Raw genomic sequence first — 18181 nt, forward strand, 5'->3', positions numbered from 1 at the left:
GCTGCAGTTCAAATGATCCTAACCTTGAAGCTCAGAGTAGAGTTTTCTATATTGAGGCTCCTTTCTTCACACCAAAAAACCCTCAAATGGTATCACAAAGAAAACGTGCAGATTTCCTGTAAAGCTTCTTCTGACACATGCAAGCTCTGTGTCTCATGTTTCAGCAGCCTTGTCATGTCTCAGTCACTAGGCCTTTTTGAGCTGAATGGTTTCACTAACTGGTATATGCCAGCTCTAGTATGATAGTATCAAAACAGGAAATACAGTGGCTGGGAAGAGGTTGTTCAACTATTTGATTAAATTATTTTTTCAAAGAACCTCAGTTAACTACCTAGCTGTTTTGTTTTCTTGAGTGTGAAGAAGATGGGTTTTTTCTTATTGCACATTGTTCTATAATGTGGTTTCAGTTATTTTAAATAATACAATTTCTTAGTGATTAATCTATTTGCATAAATGTGTTGCTTTAGTTCTTGATGATTTAAAGTTAATATAATCATTAGATGGCACATAAGGGAAGTCTTCCCCTGGGTGCTCATCCTGATCTGCCTGTTACAAAGCCAAGAACCTCTTCTGTGGTAACAGAAAATCAGGTGCCTGTACTGGATACTCATAGCATTGCTTGGTTTTAGCATGACCATTGTGCTTACAGACATTTTAAAGTAAGAAGTGTTTTAGCAGGTTCAGCCATCTGTAACTCCTTATTCACACCTAATAATGCATGTATAACAGATGGTTTGTTGAAACTGCTTTTGGCTTTAGGAAATCATAGAAGTGAAGTTGTATAGTTGCTCATTAGGAATTATCTTTAATAATTAATCTTGGGAAACTGTTGTTCTGATTAAAACACTGATGCACCATTTAACACTTGTGATATGTAAGCTAAATACCTAACAGAAGCCCACTACAGCTATGCAGTTGCCTCTATGTGACTACACTGTAATCCTGAAAAAAGTGGGATGATTTTCTCCATGGTGGCAAGTACTAAGATTAGTAACTTCTATATGTTACACTTAAATGTTGTTTCAATTTTCACCATTTTCTAGATGACAAATATCAGATTGCAAAAATGTCTTCTATTTTCTTTCCTCGTTCCCTATCTGTTCGCTCTGAATATAGGTTTAGGACAATTTTCCATGTGTTAGCACCAGCAGCACCCTGGAAAGCAGCAAGCCAGGTCTCTAAAGACCCTTCACACACAGATAAACTTGACTCCTGCTTCCAGCATTGAAGGATCAGAATTCTCTGCTAACAGATAAGAGCACTTTTTACTCACTTCAGAGTTTTACTGAATTACTTAAAGCTTCCTCAAATGCACTAAGTTGTACCAGTATGTCTTTGTCACTGTTCCTATTTTTTTTTTAACCAATTTTTCATTGTTTCCATGTTTACTGTTTCTTTCTTTCTTCCTCTTCACTTGGTTTATTTCACCTCTAAGGCCATCTGAAAAGGCTTTAGTTAGGAAAGTGGTGTAAATGAATTTAAATACAAGACCATCAACTCCAAAAGCAAGTTAAATGTTTCTTTCACTGAAGAGTTCAACTCATTGTAATATGCAAATCAGCTCAAGCTAACAGTATACCTTTTTTTCTGGCAGTAAGCAACAGCCCTCTCTTTCTTTCTAATGAGCCGCTGCAATTTCAATTTTTTAAAGCCATATACTGAAGAGTTAGTAATGACTTCACAATCATCCTTTTACTCTACTTTCAAATCCTAAGCTTGTCAGAAGATCAGAAGACTAAAAAAATATTAGTACTTTGTCTCCATTGTCTATATAGGCCAATTCTTAATCAGAGTAGTAAATGTTAACGTTTACCTCTGAACAACTTTCAACAGCTCCCTGCCAATCCAACAGTTTTAGTTTACAAGCGCCAATGTTTAAAACACAGCTCAAAGCAATAGGCTTTAACTTTGGTTTGTCTGCCTCCTCTGCCACTTCTTCAGAAGCTTCTACATACCTGCAGAAAAAGAGATTCACAAAGAACATGGACTAGTGTTGCAAGTCCCTTTTTGTTTTGTCCTGTCTTTCTGTAGATATATGTGAACTGACTTATCCAGTTATTTTTAAAGCAGCTTCAATTCCATTACTGCAAATACATATTACACAATAGACAGACAAGAGAAACTGACAAAAAGTTTAACTCATTGGTGAATGCTTTCTTGTAACTCCTAGTCCTCCACTGTACTAACACTCTTCTTTTTCTTAGACAAATACATTCTTCTAGGTGATGTGAAACCATCAGAATTTATCTCAATGCGTGTTTATTCTCAAAAGACACATTGCTTATCAGTGGCAAAAAGTCAACACCACCACAGCACCTTGCACAATTATGGAAAGCTTAATCTCTTCTTCCCTAGTAATATTTTAATCAGTTTAGGCATTTATGACTAAAATATGAAGCTTACTTTGTAAAGGGAGGTGTTTTAATAGCATTAGTAACTCCACTTTCTTTTCACTGTTATCATGTTTTTCCTCTGCTTCAAAACTGATACTGGTTCAGGACTAAGCCACAAAATTTAAAGCATTTTTGTTTCAAAGGCAAATTCTCTCATTTTTCTTACAGTGTGCTAGTGCTGTCAGGTTTTTGACTGATAAAGGTCTGTTCTGGATATAAAAGTTCTAACTCTTCCCCTAGGCCTACTGGCTAGCACTGTCTGGTTTATTTTAAAAATAATCATGTGTTTCCATATATTCACATTTTAAGCATGCCACAACTCATGCAGGCTTTGCAGATCACACCTATGTAAGTTCAGGCTTTTGTATGCCTTATCTTTTGAGTGCTGTATGGCTTATGTAAAACTTTGGATCACAGAAATACTTCAAAATTCAATTATACAGGCCCAGTGATTTTTCTGTTTGCTGGGCATCATACTGAAGATGAAAAAGAACAAAAAGGACAAAACTCTGTTAAGCTTGAAACAAACAGGACACACCTAAACTGTTTACTTATCACATGAAAACATAGAAGACTTTAACCATTCTGGAAACAAAATTAGACCTTCCAAGTCAAAGAAAGTAGATGTACATCAAGGGAGACAACAGGAAGCCATTTTTTGACAAAAGAGTGTCAATTCTTGTGTATAAAATAAATGTAGTTAAGCAGCAATAAGATGAGAAAAAGAACAGCAAGTTATAATTGCTTCTGTTGGTAAAAAGGAAAGAAAAATAACACTGCCAAATGGTTTGCTAGGTGAGTTGTACATTACGACATGGGAGACACCCTGCTAAGTTATTCTATTCCCATTGGCTTTGGCAAAGCACCAGCTGAAGTACACCATCTTACATAAAGTATTAGATTTCAAGATGCAACAACAGGGCATGTCCACAAAAGTATGACCTATGAGGAAAAGCAGATGAAATGTTAGGATTATTTCAGGAAAGTTATTATTCTTTCCAACCACCATATAGAAGCTGTCTACTCAAACTGAAGGCCTTCATGGGATGCACGTCAGAGTGAGCAAGACAATGGATTTTAAGGTATGGCATAATTATATATGATACTTAAGAATGGAGTAAGAAATGAACAGAGAGAAAACTAAGATCCTTAAAGATCCATTCTAGCCTTTTCTCTGTATGATATCTAAAAAGTTTACATTGAAATCCTATTGGCTTCAGAGTTTCTATGATGGGCTTTTTGAGGGCAGTGGGAGACATTCTATTTTTGGCTAATGCCTATAATTAAAGGATTTATTTTTTTACTTCAGAAAGATATCACTTACTTGAATCCTGTTAAAAATTGAGATGAAGCATTAAATAAGCCTGAATTATTTTTCTTTCATTATTTTTACTACTAAATAAGCAGTGGTTATTTAAAAGGTGAGGATAAAGGTTAATATAGCTTTTTTAAAAACATTTTTAGGAGAAGATCAGATGCATAAGAGGGAAAAAAACATGAAAAGAAGAAAGGTGCAGTATGGAAACAAAAGCAGAAAGATTTTGAAGACAAGTCTGAATTATACATGGAGCCAGGATAATGGTACAGAGCCTCAGAAAAAGTAAGGGTCACATTTAGTGGTGCTCTATTTTGAACTTATCAATTGCCTAAACGTACTGTTTTTTAGAGATCAGAAAAAGTTCTCTCCCTCTATTCCTGTCCATTACCTAGCCTGCATGCTATTGTGCTTTTCTTCCCTATTATGCACCAGAACAGCAAGAGTACTAAAAAAAAAAAAAAGGTAAGCAATACTTCTTGCCTAAAGCTCTCACCTACAACGAATAGAGCAGCTCTTTGAATAAGTAGAGAAGAATCAATCAGACCTTTTCCAGATTACAAAGGCTCTTCTTTTGAAAGAGAAAAGAGCACAGTAGCAGGCACTTTTTAAATGCACATATTATTGTTTGATGGCACTATTAATTTGAGTTACAGGAACTACCCGACTGAATGATGTTAGCCTTACCGTAAGCTTTTACTATACTTTTTAGCTGCCACTGCCCAATTTTGCGATTTGAAGAAAGTATTTCCTATATTCTTTATGTCTTCTGCTATGACCACAATCTTGTCAACCTAATAAAATAGATGGAAAAAACAGCAGGATCAACATGCCCATCCTCTTTCAAAGACTATAAAATCTCAGAAAAATATTCCAGTTTTAGACAAATACTAGCTTCAAATTATTCCTGTAATATTTGCTACTTTATTTTACACATTAGCCTGAAAGATGAAATTCCTAATGGGTTTACTAAAGTATAAAGTGTGACAAAATACCAGAAACAACAGAGCAGTTCAACTCTTTCTCTAAATGCTGCTACCCACACAGAGCTATATATAAAGGTGTTGACCGTTATTCATGGGAGACGTGTTAACAATCAAAGTATTCAACCAAGACTGCTTCTTCCCTGTCTTCTATCTTCTCAAACACTATTTGTCACCTGAATTCTGCACACTGTTAAGCTAAAAGTCCTATCAATGCAATTCTCCTTTTCCCAATACACAGCTGTGGAAGGAGAAAAAAACAACTGCCTGTCTTCATCAGACTATCATTTCTATTTCCAGGACGGAACACATTTCAAGTGTTAAGTTACTTTTCCAGTGGCAATAAATGGTTTATAATTACTGCCACCTCTACCACAGTTGTTTTAAGGTCTGTCAAATGTATATAATGCCATTTGTAATACTATCAGTTTACACGTCCTACTCTACTAGAATGACCTTGAAAGAAATTGACCACAGTGTGAGACCAATGTCACCATAGTTTCTGTAGTTTATATGAACAAGGCAGGCACCTCAAAACCACAGCAAATGCTATAAAAAAATTTTCAGAGGTTGAAGTGCTTCTCAATAGCCAGATACACAGAGTTTCTGGTTTCTAGTTGTAATGTCTTTTAACTAGTTCAATTCTGTATTAGCAAGTTGCATGTGCAGCTCCTTTTTAATCCTCTCACAAATTATTGTTTAATTTACAATTTATCTATTCCACTTTTGTGATAGTTAAAACCTGCATAAGAGCTACTTTCATCAGACTGCTCCCTACCTCAACATGTCTTCAGTTTGAACAATCCGAAAAGCAAACAGCTACTGAGAATGAACAGTTCTGATGTAGTAAAAATTTGATCTTTTATTATTTCTACTAAATGCAGCAAATATTTATAAAAGTGGATATTAAAAAAGTTGCACAAAATGTATAGGTACAATGTTAAGTTAGTCAGCTGTAGGATAGAGTTCAAGTAACTGCTATTTGTTGCTATGGCACAAACAAAGGTACAGAGAAACAAAGAACAGGAGAAAAAAAAAGATCATTAATAATTATGTAATTATGTTTTTAGTTACTAGGGAATCAGCTGCAAGTAGCACAGGAAAAAAAGAGACAGCAATCCTCATCCACAGCATTCTCTTTCTTAAATCTGAATGTCACCATTTTATCAGGACCTTGACCTATCCTTAAGAAAATAGGCTTACTGAACATCATCACAGACACCATGTAATTAGATTACCTACAAGTCTTGCATTTTGTAAGAAAAATACTTACATCCTTCAAGTCAATGTCTGAATCTTCAGGAAAATCTGGATGAGCATCTCCAGATCCATCCTGGGGGACAATTCCCCAGTCATCTCCCTCCTTCAGCTCTCCACATTCTGCTATGATGCACAACTGAAAAGGTAAACATCAATATTACTTATTAAGGGAATTTCTTCTCCCCCACAAACAAAAAAAGCTACGCCTTCTGAGTGCCCTTTGAAATTCAGTAAAAATGCTTTCTTCATCTGTTGTTTTGGTGCAGGGACTTCTGAAACTCATCATATCATTAGCCTATCCCCATCAAAAGGCTTTTATCATATAAATTGTTGCGTTTGGAGGAGCAGCATTCCAAGAGCACCATACCCACACTTCAGAGAAAGGCTACAAGAGGAACTGGCAGCAAGCTGAGCTGCAGCAGAACACAAGATACGGCAGTTGTGCTACATTAGAGAAGACAGCTTGCTTAAACTTCCACCTCTTTTGTAGTTACAGAGATAGTTTTCAAACAACCAGAAACTGACATGACCTCCACACCAACTACTTTTCCAGAAACATGATTTCTGACATAAAATTCTTAAGAATTACCTATCACTTAAGTAGGGTTATGAATTCCGCACTTTAATTACAGAACCTGTCCTACCCTTCTATCTCTGCACTTCCACCTTCATTCTGATAAAGGCTTCCAGACTCACAGCTGTATTAATAATGTATCAGTTGTTTCTGTAGGGGAGATTTACAGCAGAACAAAAGCCTCTTACAAAGGACTGTAAAATGGAAATAGACACTATTTGAAAAAATAACCAGCTAACACCAGTTCTAAACATTATACTAAGCATTTAGAACAAAATAATATACATTGTATAATTGAAGAATATGTATCATCCCTAAGTGCTTTGAGTTTTATTTACCTTAGCAGGATTTTCTCCTTTTACTTCAACGTTTTCTAACATTTTAACTACACCCATTCCTTTGATCACTTGGCCAAACACCACATGCTTCCCATCCAGGTGAGAAGTAGGCACCGTTGTAATAAAGAACTGAGAACCATTAGTACCAGGTCCTGCATTTGCCATGCTCAGCAGCCCTGGCTTATCATGCTGCATTGGGGAAAAAAAATACACAACATGTAAAAGATCTGTTACAAACCATACATATGATTCTGTAAGGTTATTAATATATAGAGCAAGAACAGTGATAATGACAACTTGGTAAACCAGATAATTACATCTGGCAACCAGTTTTACTTAATCATGACTGAAAAGGGCAAATGCCCAGCTCTGCATCATTACTTGCTACCTAGCAGTGTAGTAAGATTGCTGCATGTCTGACTTGATGCTGTAATATCTGTCTGCTTCTTGTATGCTCAATCCCTTGCATAGCTGCTGAGCTTAGACTGATGACCTGAGAAAAAGTGAGATTCCTCACTGGATTACTCAAGATTGCTGGCCTCAAGAAACAAAGCTAAACACCACTTAAAGCAGCTTTAATGTTACAGTATCAAAATGGTAGGTATTGTTAATTTTATTAACAGCTGCTCATAAAAAGTATGTTATGGTACTGTGGGGTTTAGGGACTGCAGTCTGTATGTAAAGGCCAGTGGTTTGGTTAACTCCTTCACTTTCCTACAAAGTTCAGTTTTTACTCTGCTGGGACTTTTAACCATCTCATTTTGGCTCTTGCTGCCTACCCACAAACTAGCAAATTTATTAAACAGTCTAACGCAATAAGATGCTGTTTATCTTGTATCCTGTGAGTACTTTTCCCTCCTTAGAAATAACAATTATCTTGCTCCATGACACAGATTATTTCACTTTCACTTGTACTGCACCAGTGTACTTTTTGTATGTGTTGTAAATCTCTTGTTTAACTGGCATGACACGATCATTAAGATACTATCCTCTCCAAGCTGGTCTGATTATTATTCAGTGCAAGAAACTATTTAATGTGAAGTCAGTATCTTATATCAAAACACCAGTACATCTCTGAAGAATGCAAGCTGTAATATTCCTAAGAAACCTGATCCTGTGGGGAGGAGAGGAGAGCTGAAAAATAAGTACGACAGCACAGAAGAGAGGCAGAAGTTGCTGTTAAATAGACCTCAGAGCTCAATGTGAGGTTGACTAGTTTGAGACAACAGTCTGAGACAGCTGTACTTAAACATCGTTTGTCCCTATAGTCTCTACCACTTTGAAGAACCTGTTATTTTGAAAACTGTTTTCCCACAAAGTGTTTGGATGTTCACGGTGTTAGGGAACACTCTTTCCCTAAGCCACGAGTTTGAATCTTTCAAACGGGATTTAGCTCAGAAAGTCTGGGAAAAGGCTGTACAGCTGAGAGCTGGAATCACACCCAGCCAACAGAAAGCTACTGGAATGTTACTGAAAGTCCATAACTCATCCTAGAAATGGCAGAGGGGAAGCAAGAGAAAGCATCTGGTAGCAAGCCTGCAGGAATCCAGCCTCTGAAACAAATATCCGACATTCGCATTGTAGCTGCTAGTAAGCACGTTAATCAGGAGAGTTCCCTCATTCTTGCAAATATCATTTGAGGCTGGCCACCGATTCACTGCCCAAGGGACAGAACAAAACCTATAAATCTTACTAGCTTTTTTTTTCTCCTCCAATTACAAGTAATGCCAGACAGCAATGGTTTGTAAACAAAGATTCAAGCAGCAATAAGCTCTGGTGTTACACTTGCAGATTTATCTTTTGTCTGTGAAGATTTGGAGGACAGGTTAGAAAGTTATGGAGTGTAGTCTGGTGGTCCAGAGGAGCCCGAAGAACAGTAATGGATGTTTTGCAAAAAAAAAAAAAAAAACACCAAAAACCAAGAAAAGAGACAGGACATATCCTGAGAAAACTGCTGTTCAAAACCAGTATTTATGTGTAAAGCACGTGCACCTGCAGTCTTTCTGGTGTCACTGACACTGATTTCAATAACAAAGACATTTACAGAATTTCCTGCTCTCACATCTCCCTCCTCTCCTCACAGCTGGACTGACAAAACTGCTTGTGGGACTGCAATAACACAATGAAGTCAAAAGCAGAAGTAGGAGTAAGTAATGTGAGGGCTAGGAATTTCTGTCAAAGCCAGCATCTATTAAAATGACATCCATAAATTATGACCTTTGTATACTCCTGAACAGCCTTTTATTTCTTGTAAAAATAAATCTAGTGGGGACAATACTTGCTGTTAAATTCTCCTTTAGACTCCCTCTGCAATCTACCATGGACTCTCACTTCTTAAAAAACATATTTGTCATATCTAACTTTATGAATGCTATTAGTTTACTGATAACATGCTATATGCTTCAGAGTGTCTAAGTTCACAACTCTTTCAAAATAATATCCCTACTTAAAGGAGAACTAAAATGCTATTTTAATTTCTGATAGTGAAATTAAAAAGAAAATTTGAACTATGGTTGTCTTTGTCTTAATGAGTTTGACCTAATTTTCTATGTATTCAACAGAGACTTTTAAAGACAGACTAGTTTGGGACTTTTTTGCTGCCTTCTTTCCATTGCTTAAACAAACATTAACTTCAGACTAGAGAGCACTAACTCTGAACTTGAAGCAAAATAAAAATCACAAAAACTTCAAAAATTCAATATAAATTTAGCATTCGCAATAGAGTACCTTATAATGAAAGTTTTCATCTTCAAATTTTTCACCATATATGCTTTCTCCACCTGTGCCATTTTGGTTTGAAAAATCGCCACCCTGGACCATAAACTGCTTAATAACTATAAAAGAAAATAATTATAAAATACACAGCAAGGCATGAAAGAAAAACAATTCAGACATGAAAAGTAATCCTAGTCAGCAGAAATTGTACCTATATAAAACCAAACCTCATCTTTTATTTATCATAGCCCCTAAATACTCCTTTCAGTCCTTTTCAAGGACATCACTGATATTTAATCTTTTAGCTGAAATCCATTTTAAACTATTAATAACTCTAGCAAACTAGTTTTACTAACCTACTAGTGAATTTGTAATTTAATATTGTCTGTGCATGGTAAGGACATGTAGTTATTAGGAAGATCCAAAAGTTAAAAATTTATTTGGAGCAATTCCTTAAATGAGTCTTCAGAAATACTCTTTAAAATTATTTCCAATACCAGTAATGGAGGGCTTCTGTCACAAACACGAAAACAAAGGAGAACTTACTTCTGTGGAAAGGACATCCTTTATAATGGAGAGGTTTTCCAGTGGTAGCCCCTGTTCCTTTCTCTCCCGTACATAACGCACGAAAATTTTCAGCAGTTTTAGGTACAACATCAGCAAATAGTTCAAAGACAATGCGTCCAACTGAAATGACAAAGAGAGAGCAAAACATTTTTAGGTCTCACCCCTGGCAGGGTGAAGTGTTGAGCATTACAGGGCAAAAGATATTAAGACCTGATAATTTTTATTTAGATTATTATAAATTTAGACTTTAGCACTGCTCCATAGCAGTCACTAGCAGAGTTACATTAGGTTATTTATAATTACCAACAATAAATCCCATTGTCAAAAATAATTTTGGGGGAATAAAGACAGACTCTCCCAAAAACTACCAAAAATGCCACATGCATTTTCTGAGAAGAAAAAAAAAAAAGGTGTGTGGGAAATATATACTAAAGCCAAGTTATGTATTTTAACATGCATATGTATTTTAACATATATATGTAGCTCATTAATCAAAAGTAGATGATTTTTTTAACATGTTTTGTATAGACTTTTATTTGATAGAAACTTATGCCACATGTAGACTAACTTTACTCCCCGTTCTCTTAAACCTCAAATTCACTAAGACACAGTGATACTTAACACACACATGAATAGGTATTTACAGTTACAGACACTGCAGGAAGTCGTTAAAATGTTTTAAATGTTTATTTTAGGGAGGAGAAACCTGAGTAGCACACAGGTCCTCTAATATATGCTCAATAAATGGATTCTGTGGCAAATGCTCTTCATCTCAGAAGCTTGCTTCTCAGGGAGCCAATTCTCACTCTTAGCAGCCACCATCACTTGACGCTACTGTTCTCTCACCAGGCTTACACTCGATTAACTAAACTTCACTCTACCGGAAGCTAAATCTATTAATTCTAATTAATACAGGAACAAAAACAAATTAGAGAACTGAAAGTCAATAAAAGACAGTCAGGCTTTTTTTTTTTTGAGTAGAATGAATAAATGAAAGGCACTATCTTGACAGTATGGCATCTAGCTTTACTCATGGATTCTGAAAACCTATGCTCTCAAGCGTTACCCTAGCTTCCATGTGCTTGTTTTCTTTCCATTTTGACCATCTGCCCAGATTTTCAAGTAACCTCTGGCAACACGGGCAATAACAAGAGACCAATCAGGCCTGTACGTCTGCCTAAGTTATACCTCCGCAGACCACCTCAGGCGGGCGCGACCCCGGGCTCAGGCCGGCAGCAGCCACATGAAGCCTGCCACGCTGCAGCGCATCCCCAAGACATGGCGGGGCCGGGAGCCACCCCCTGACAAGTGAGTCGCTGCGATCAAGGCCAAGCTCGGCACGCCGACAACACGTGGAGCACGCGTGTAGGCGCAGGCTGCCGCCACAGGCACCCGCGGAACGGGTGGCAAACACATGGAACGGTGTCAGTCTGCCACGCTCGGCAGGACGTGGCTGTGATGGGTCCGTGCTGCGGAGCGTCGCCGGTGGCGGCAAATATGCCTGCTCCTTCGCATCACTCACGACTATCTGCCTCAGCTAAGAAGCCACAGTGTACAGGGTGCCAGTGCAACCATGTCTTTTTCTGTGTCCCTCGGGCCTGTTCATTCTGGCGGGAATACCCCAGAGGGCGCGCAGCACTCCCGCTGGGGGGCCCACCCTCGCACCACAGGAAGGCCCGTTCGCGGAGCGGCCTCCTGCCCGGCGCCAGCTGCGTGCTTGCAGCTCCTGGGGGCAGAGCGCGGCCCGGCGCCGCCGGAACCAAACGTTCCCTCCCCGTCCAGAACGTTCCGGCTCGCGGCCCTGCCTTGGACAAGGTCCGCCTCGCCCCGGCCCGCTCCCGCCGCCCGGCCCGGCCCGGTCCCAGCCCCAGCGCGGTCCGCATAAGGGTGCCCCAGGCCCAGCCCTATCGCGCGCCTCTTGCCCAGGTCGCGGCCGCGAGGAGCCATTCCTGCCCCCTCCCCACCTCGCTCGCCCCCGATGTCCACATCGAAGAACGTGCGGGGGTTGCAGGGCTTGCTGGGCCGGGCGAGAGGGGACGGGTGCGACATATTGCAGCTTCCCGCTAGCGCCTAGATCGGTCTCCTCGGCTGCCCGCGATTCCGGCCGCCGCGGGATCGGGACCGCTCCTCCCACCGGCGGAGGCGGGCGGCTGGCGGAAGCCAACCCTGGCCGCCTCTGAGGAGGAAACCTGACCCCTCAGGTTCGTAATGGTGGTGGCCGGTGATGGCGGGTATTGCGCGGAGAGCGCGGCCGGCGTGGGCGCCTCTAGCCGGCAGCGCTGCGAGGGAGTAGAGCAAGGGTACGGCTGGTGTCGCTTGGTGTACCGGGCATGGCTCCGCACCGCTCTCCGAGGTCGCAGGCGACCGAGCGCCGACGGACTGAGAGCCGCACGGCGGTGCTAGGGTCCTACAAATCTCTGTAAAGAAAGGTCTGCCTCTGCGTCCTGCCTTTAAGCAGCCATAAACCACTTGGAAATAAACCGTAGAGAGAAAATGTTTCTTTCTTGAAGATACATACACACAGAAGGCTTTGAAAGGCGGGTAAGAGGGATTTTGGTTTGGTTTGGTTTTTTTTTTCCTCTATTCATGTTTTTGTGAGAGAAATGCAGGCTTTGTGAAACGCCTGAAAAATGGGGCAAATGTTCCAAAGTGATTTATCACCATATAAAGGTTTAGAAGCACCAAATAACTGCAGTCTTCTGGAGTTGTTACAATGAAACGTGTTCCTTCGAAAATAACAAATGACAGCCTAATTGCTCTAGGGCAAACGATGCCTTTCAGCTACTTAGGCTGGCCAACACTCAAAAGTGTAGAATTCCCCAAGCACACGAATGGCCAACTTGGCTACATCCTTTGCTCTCCGGTGTCATGAAGGCAAGGTATGTGTTGAGGCAAAAGCATAAGGGGTAGAAAAGTGCTGGGCTCTTGACCCTTGCAAGCTTGCAGTCCTGGGAAGGTGTGGATAAAATAAGCTTCTCTATTCCTTGGACTTCTATAATTCTCCCCAGGTTCTTTGATTAATTGCATACTCCAAAAGCTATCTCCTCTAGTTCATGTGATCTTTATGTGTTTGGATTTGACTTTCAAGCTGGTTTTCATCTCTTTCTCAGTATTAGACATGTCAAAAGGCAGTTGTAATTCCCAGATTGATGGAAAAGTAGCATTGATACTAATAATGCTGCAGTCCATATACTGACTGCATTATCATAATTCCCACAGCCTTTGTACAGATGTTGGATAGAAGTGATCATCATTGAGTGCTGTTTCATATTGCATCTGGGAATCCTTAACAGAAGGTAAGTGAGCTGCCATCTGGGATCACTTAGAGAGGAATCAGTGAAACCATGCTAAGTCATTTCTCTCTTGGAGCCAGGTCATGCAGCTGTGTTTGGGATTTTGCATGCTTCATGATGTCAAAGGCCACCACCAAAGTTTGACTCATCTGAAAGTCAGCAGGCATCTGGCTATGGTTACTATCTGAGATATTTTTATCATTATGCTTAGCAAAGGTGAGATGCAGTGCTGTAGGACAAATGATCTGAGAGAGGCAGTTGCTAGTCAAATGAGTATGGTCTAGAAGATAGCTCTTTTAGCAGACAGTAAAGTGTGTTTTGTTGGTCTGTCCCCCGCAAGAGCTGTTGGCAGCTTCCTCTCAGGAAGAAGCAGTGATTCATTCTTCCAGAAGCAACTTATGCAGTCCCCACAGGACTTTTTCCTGGCCAAGTTGGAATAGTCTAGATTCTAGATTAGTAACTTGTATTACAGTAGTTTCTAAGATGTCCCTATGTGCAAGGTACTTTAGAGGTACTAAAAAAGAGGCAACTCCTGTGCTAATTTGAAGATGTGATCTGAACAACAGAGAAATGAAGCAATTTTCTCAGTGTCTGTAGGAGATTCTGGAAGATACAAGAGCCGAATGAGTATCTTCCAAGCACTGCAGTAGCATAATTACTATACATACTAATTTATGGTCATTGACAGATTGTAAGATACAAGTAGTGACTGTCCCTAGAATTTACTGAGTGATTTTGTGTTTGAATTAATATGTTATATGGTAAATTGATAAATAGATAAATAATCCCTTTCAAAGTCACACTATATAACTAAGTTCTCTAAAATCCGTTTTCAAGTACTAAAATTGCCTTTCTGATCTCACAGTTTGAAACTATTTTCTATCACCAAAATATCTCTTATATTTAGATACTTCCAGTAGTTTACATAGTAAATACTTGTAAAGCAGTACATTGAAAATGCATAGTGTCTTATATAACAATATAGTTGTAGTGCTTTATAACTGCATTGTCTGTTAAATATTTTAATTCAGATATTTATTTTTCTGCACATACAGCTTTGGCTACCCAGTAAGATTATCATTAGATAAACACATTGTGAGTGCTGAAAGCTTGAAGCCGTTAGCTTCAAGTACAAGTCTTCCTTCTACCAAGTACATCATACTTGCTGGAGTATGACACTCAAAGATCAGTCAGAAAAAGGGATGTGGATCTTTTATGTTCAGCCAGTTATAAAATCTTCTTTTTCACCTCTCCTTCCTTCCCTGACTAAAGAAGCCATCCCTGATAAATGCATAGAAATGCATGTATCATTCTAACACTTGTACTCGAAAAACTTAAGATACACATCTATTTCATAATCATTCTAACCTGTTAAATAGCATTCACAAACAAACTGTAAAATAAGGACTATTTATAATTGATTCTGATTAAGTAAGATGGGCAAATATGTAGACATCCAGACTAGGATTTTTTTTCATTTGGTTTAATTTCCATGCTCTTTTTTTCACCTTTAAATATGTACTTGACATGGGGAAGAAAACAGATGTTTAAACACATTCATTCCACCAGAAAGTGAGTGCTTTGGCTCAGTGCAGAAATGTCTTATCTAAGGATATTATGAAAGCCATTTTGGTTTTTCTAGGAGTAACTTTGTGCTTGTGGGTTTTTTACTAGACTGAATTGTAGCTTCAGATTATGGTCCAGTGGTGTACTGATGGGATCCATCTGACAAGTGACTGAAACATATACCTCACCAGCTTTTCAGAACAGCTATCAAGATGCTCCCATTATGCATTTTTTTTGGTAACAGGCTTGGTAAGGATGCTTTTCACTGTGAAATAGAGTAGCCATTCAGTCTTTCTTGTGCCATATGACACACAGTGTACATCATGTGCTATTCCCATGTGACCTGGCACATCAAGCATGTCACCTTCATGAGAGAGACATGAGACAGGAGAAAGAGAAATGTCTTCTCATCACCAGGGTTATTATTCTTCATAAGCACTAAGTACTAAATCTTTTTCTGCAAAAAGCTGAACAAAGAGCACCCAGATTAAACCCATACTGAAGAGTTATTGATTCTGAGCTGAATTGAAATGCAATGTTAAACAATGAAAGAACCATATGTTCTTCTCTCGGGATGTTTTAAAAAAGAAAATTGTCTATACAGAGCTGACATAATATGACAGAAATTGAACAAAATGTCATGCATTTACTTATCACTAACTTTCAGATATGCTGATCTCTCAAGAAATAGTTCAGCTAAGAACCAAGCAAAAATAAGCAGACTTTTTAGCTATATATTTTAGCTCTACTTAGAACAATTTTTAGAGGCAAATAACCAGAGCAGCATTTAAGACTTTGGGGTCATGAGGAAGCATGGCAGAGTGTGCTTGTGACTTCTCTGCCCTAAATGTTAGCTAGCTGCTGTTACCACAGCATTTATGTGGGGTGTTGGCTTTGTTGCTAAATTCCTGCCCTCACTTTTGATATAATGTATGTCCTGTATATTACTGCAATTTCACAGAAGTACATAGTGTTGTTTAAGCATATTTATTACTAAGATGTATTCAAATATCAATTATGATAATAGTATATTTTATTATGTAGAAAGTCTTTTTGGTCTGCATGAAATACCAGTAGAATGAAGTCCAAGCTGAACTGCATCAGCATATATTTAAGGACAAGAGTGTAACCAGCAAGTAGTAAGTTCCACAATGGATTTTGTCATCGAAAATCTGGAACGTGAGGATTTCCAGCTTTGCTTTGAGTGGAGTCCTGGGCAGGACATTTAGAAGTGCAATCTATCAATATTAGCAAATGTGCTATAGAGAGGAACCAAACCAGGTTCTAAAAAAGTGTGTAAACATTCACAGGCATGCACAAGATACAAAAGTATTATTTGTGATTTCAGAGGATTGTAAATCCAGTTCTCACCATATTACTCAATTTTTATATTGTGATTAAAAGAAGATATTCCTTATCTGCCCTTTCTAGATTATTGAAAATTAAATGTTTCATTACATACATCAGTACTTCCTAGCAATTTTGAAACCATTATCTTAGTATTTCCCTTTAAATTGTCTTTTATTTTGAACTGACTGCATCTTCTGTATAAAAAGACAGTGAAACTGCTTACCTATATTAAGAAAGCATCTTTGTGGCACTGTTCTGGGGCTGGGGAAAGTTGCTGCAGCAACAGCACAGGTTATATAACACTGTTCAATGAAGGATGAATAGGCTAGTGCACAAGGGGCTGCAATCCCAGGCTCTCCATTTCTGTCAGCTTCTGTCTCTGCTTGCAAAGGTTCTTAAATTATGTATGGAAAGTACTAACAATGTGGAGAAAAAATAATTCTAGATATTCCTTGATGTCTAGAATTATTTTACTTAGCATGTTTGGAATGGCAATCACAGTAAAAATTGTGTTTTACAGAATCCAAAATGTTGATGCATTGCAAAGTACAGCAAGACTTAGCCATATTTGTGTAACTTACACAGCAAGACTCACCAGATTAAGCATTACAAGTACATTAATGAGCTTCAGCAAACCTTGTCAGAGCTTGCCTGTTCAGGCTTCTAGTTTCTTTTTGTGATTCCTCCAAAGCCTAGAGGTTTTGTCCAAAGAAACTGGTTTAGGAACACTTTGGACTTGGGCATTCGGGACTGAGCATGGCAGATGGGAAGCCACTGCAATGGAACTCCAAGTTTCATTCGGGTCTAAGTGGTCCTGGAGTGGAGACCAAGTGGATTCTAAGTGACAGGGAAGCAATGTGTGACTTGAGACACCTGGATTTTAACACAGCCTGTACTGGCTGTAAAACCTAGTTCATGTACCAACTCTTCCCTCTTACAGTTTGGAGAACTATTCTGGAGGAGGTGGAAGGGAAACCTTACCACTTTGTACATGTAACCTGAAAAGAGGTTGTAGCGAGTTGAGTCTTAGTACCTTCTCCCAAGTTACTAGTGTTAAGAGGAAGTGGCCTCAGTAGTGTGCAATGTGAGGTTAAATTAGATATTAGGAAAGCTTTCTCTACTGAGTGATCGAGCATTGAAACAGGCTTCCCCAGGAAGGTGGTTAGGAGATTATGTACCCTTGCTGGAAATGGGCTTTGCTAGACAGATGGCACGGCTTTTCCCATTGCATCTGCTTATATTCTGTGCTCATAGAGACCGGGACTGGAAATATGGAGTTAAAAAAAAAAAAAAAAAAAAAAAAAAAAAAAAAAAAAAAAAAAGAAGAAGAAGGTGGTATTAAAACCTTCCTGGACTGGTGACTGAAATTTGTGCGGAGCAAAAAGGCGAAGGGCCAGAGGCTTGGTTGCTGTGAAGGAGGGGGTTGCTGGCATAGCAACCGTGGTTAGTCAGCAGCCCAAAGGGGGAATGGCCCCGTCTGACACAGGTGGTCGCTTTATGCGCGCACCAGCGTTACTATAAATCACAGGTGCGCGGTTGTGTAGGGGGGCGCACACGTGTCTGTATGCGGACACGCACCTGCACGGAGAGGAATGGGAGCGGAGGCTATGGAGGCGCAGCTGCGTACGCGTGCGGGTACCACTGCGGATGCACACGGCCCTTCGACACCTGTGGGCGAGCACACGCACACGCGCGCACGTGCAAGGCCGCGGCGCGCTCCGCCGCCGCCCGCGTGGGGCGGGCGCGCGGCTCTCGGCCTGCCTCCGGCGCCTTCCCACGTGGTGGAGGCGGGGCAGAGGGGGCCGTGCAGCCAATGGGGGGCGCCCG

At 39.6% G+C, this 18181-nt stretch overlaps 2 protein-coding genes and 2 long non-coding RNA genes across 6 annotated transcripts in view; 3 read left to right on the forward strand and 1 right to left on the reverse strand.

Moving 5' to 3' along the window:
• ETFDH (electron transfer flavoprotein dehydrogenase) overlaps positions 1-1314 on the forward strand; it is a 23430-nt gene extending 22116 nt beyond the window's left edge. Inside the window, exon 14 of the transcript XR_010303380.1 lies at positions 1117-1314. The gene's annotated coding sequence lies outside the window, so the exon portion shown is untranslated. The remainder of the gene's footprint in view (positions 1-1116) is intronic.
• The window catches only part of PPID (peptidylprolyl isomerase D), a 13436-nt gene extending 1240 nt beyond the window's left edge, over positions 1-12196 (reverse strand). For all 3 annotated transcript variants that reach the window (XM_064148726.1, XM_064148724.1, XM_064148725.1), the window contains exons 1-7: positions 12110-12196; positions 10125-10265; positions 9591-9697; positions 6864-7052; positions 5965-6087; positions 4396-4502; positions 1814-1955 (exon numbers count right to left, since the gene is read on the reverse strand). In XM_064148726.1, the coding sequence (XP_064004796.1) occupies positions 1814-1955; positions 4396-4502; positions 5965-6087; positions 6864-7052; positions 9591-9697; positions 10125-10265; positions 12110-12194 (894 nt within the window). In that variant the 5' untranslated portion in view covers positions 12195-12196. The remainder of the gene's footprint in view (positions 1-1813; positions 1956-4395; positions 4503-5964; positions 6088-6863; positions 7053-9590; positions 9698-10124; positions 10266-12109) is intronic.
• LOC135178144 (uncharacterized) lies at positions 1954-8747 on the forward strand. Its single transcript, XR_010303381.1, has 2 exons — positions 1954-3475; positions 3858-8747. It is a non-coding gene; the product is annotated as an uncharacterized LOC135178144 (long non-coding RNA).
• A 59-nt stretch (positions 12197-12255) lies between the features above and the next one.
• Positions 12256-13629, forward strand: LOC135178145 (uncharacterized). The gene is made up of 3 exons (XR_010303382.1): positions 12256-12346; positions 13365-13441; positions 13519-13629. It is a non-coding gene; the product is annotated as an uncharacterized LOC135178145 (long non-coding RNA).
• Positions 13630-18181: the final 4552 nt, after the last annotated feature.

The sequence above is a fragment of the Pogoniulus pusillus genome, chromosome 9 (genome assembly GCF_015220805.1).
Source record: "Pogoniulus pusillus isolate bPogPus1 chromosome 9, bPogPus1.pri, whole genome shotgun sequence".
NCBI classification, from domain to species: domain Eukaryota; kingdom Metazoa; phylum Chordata; class Aves; order Piciformes; family Lybiidae; genus Pogoniulus; species Pogoniulus pusillus.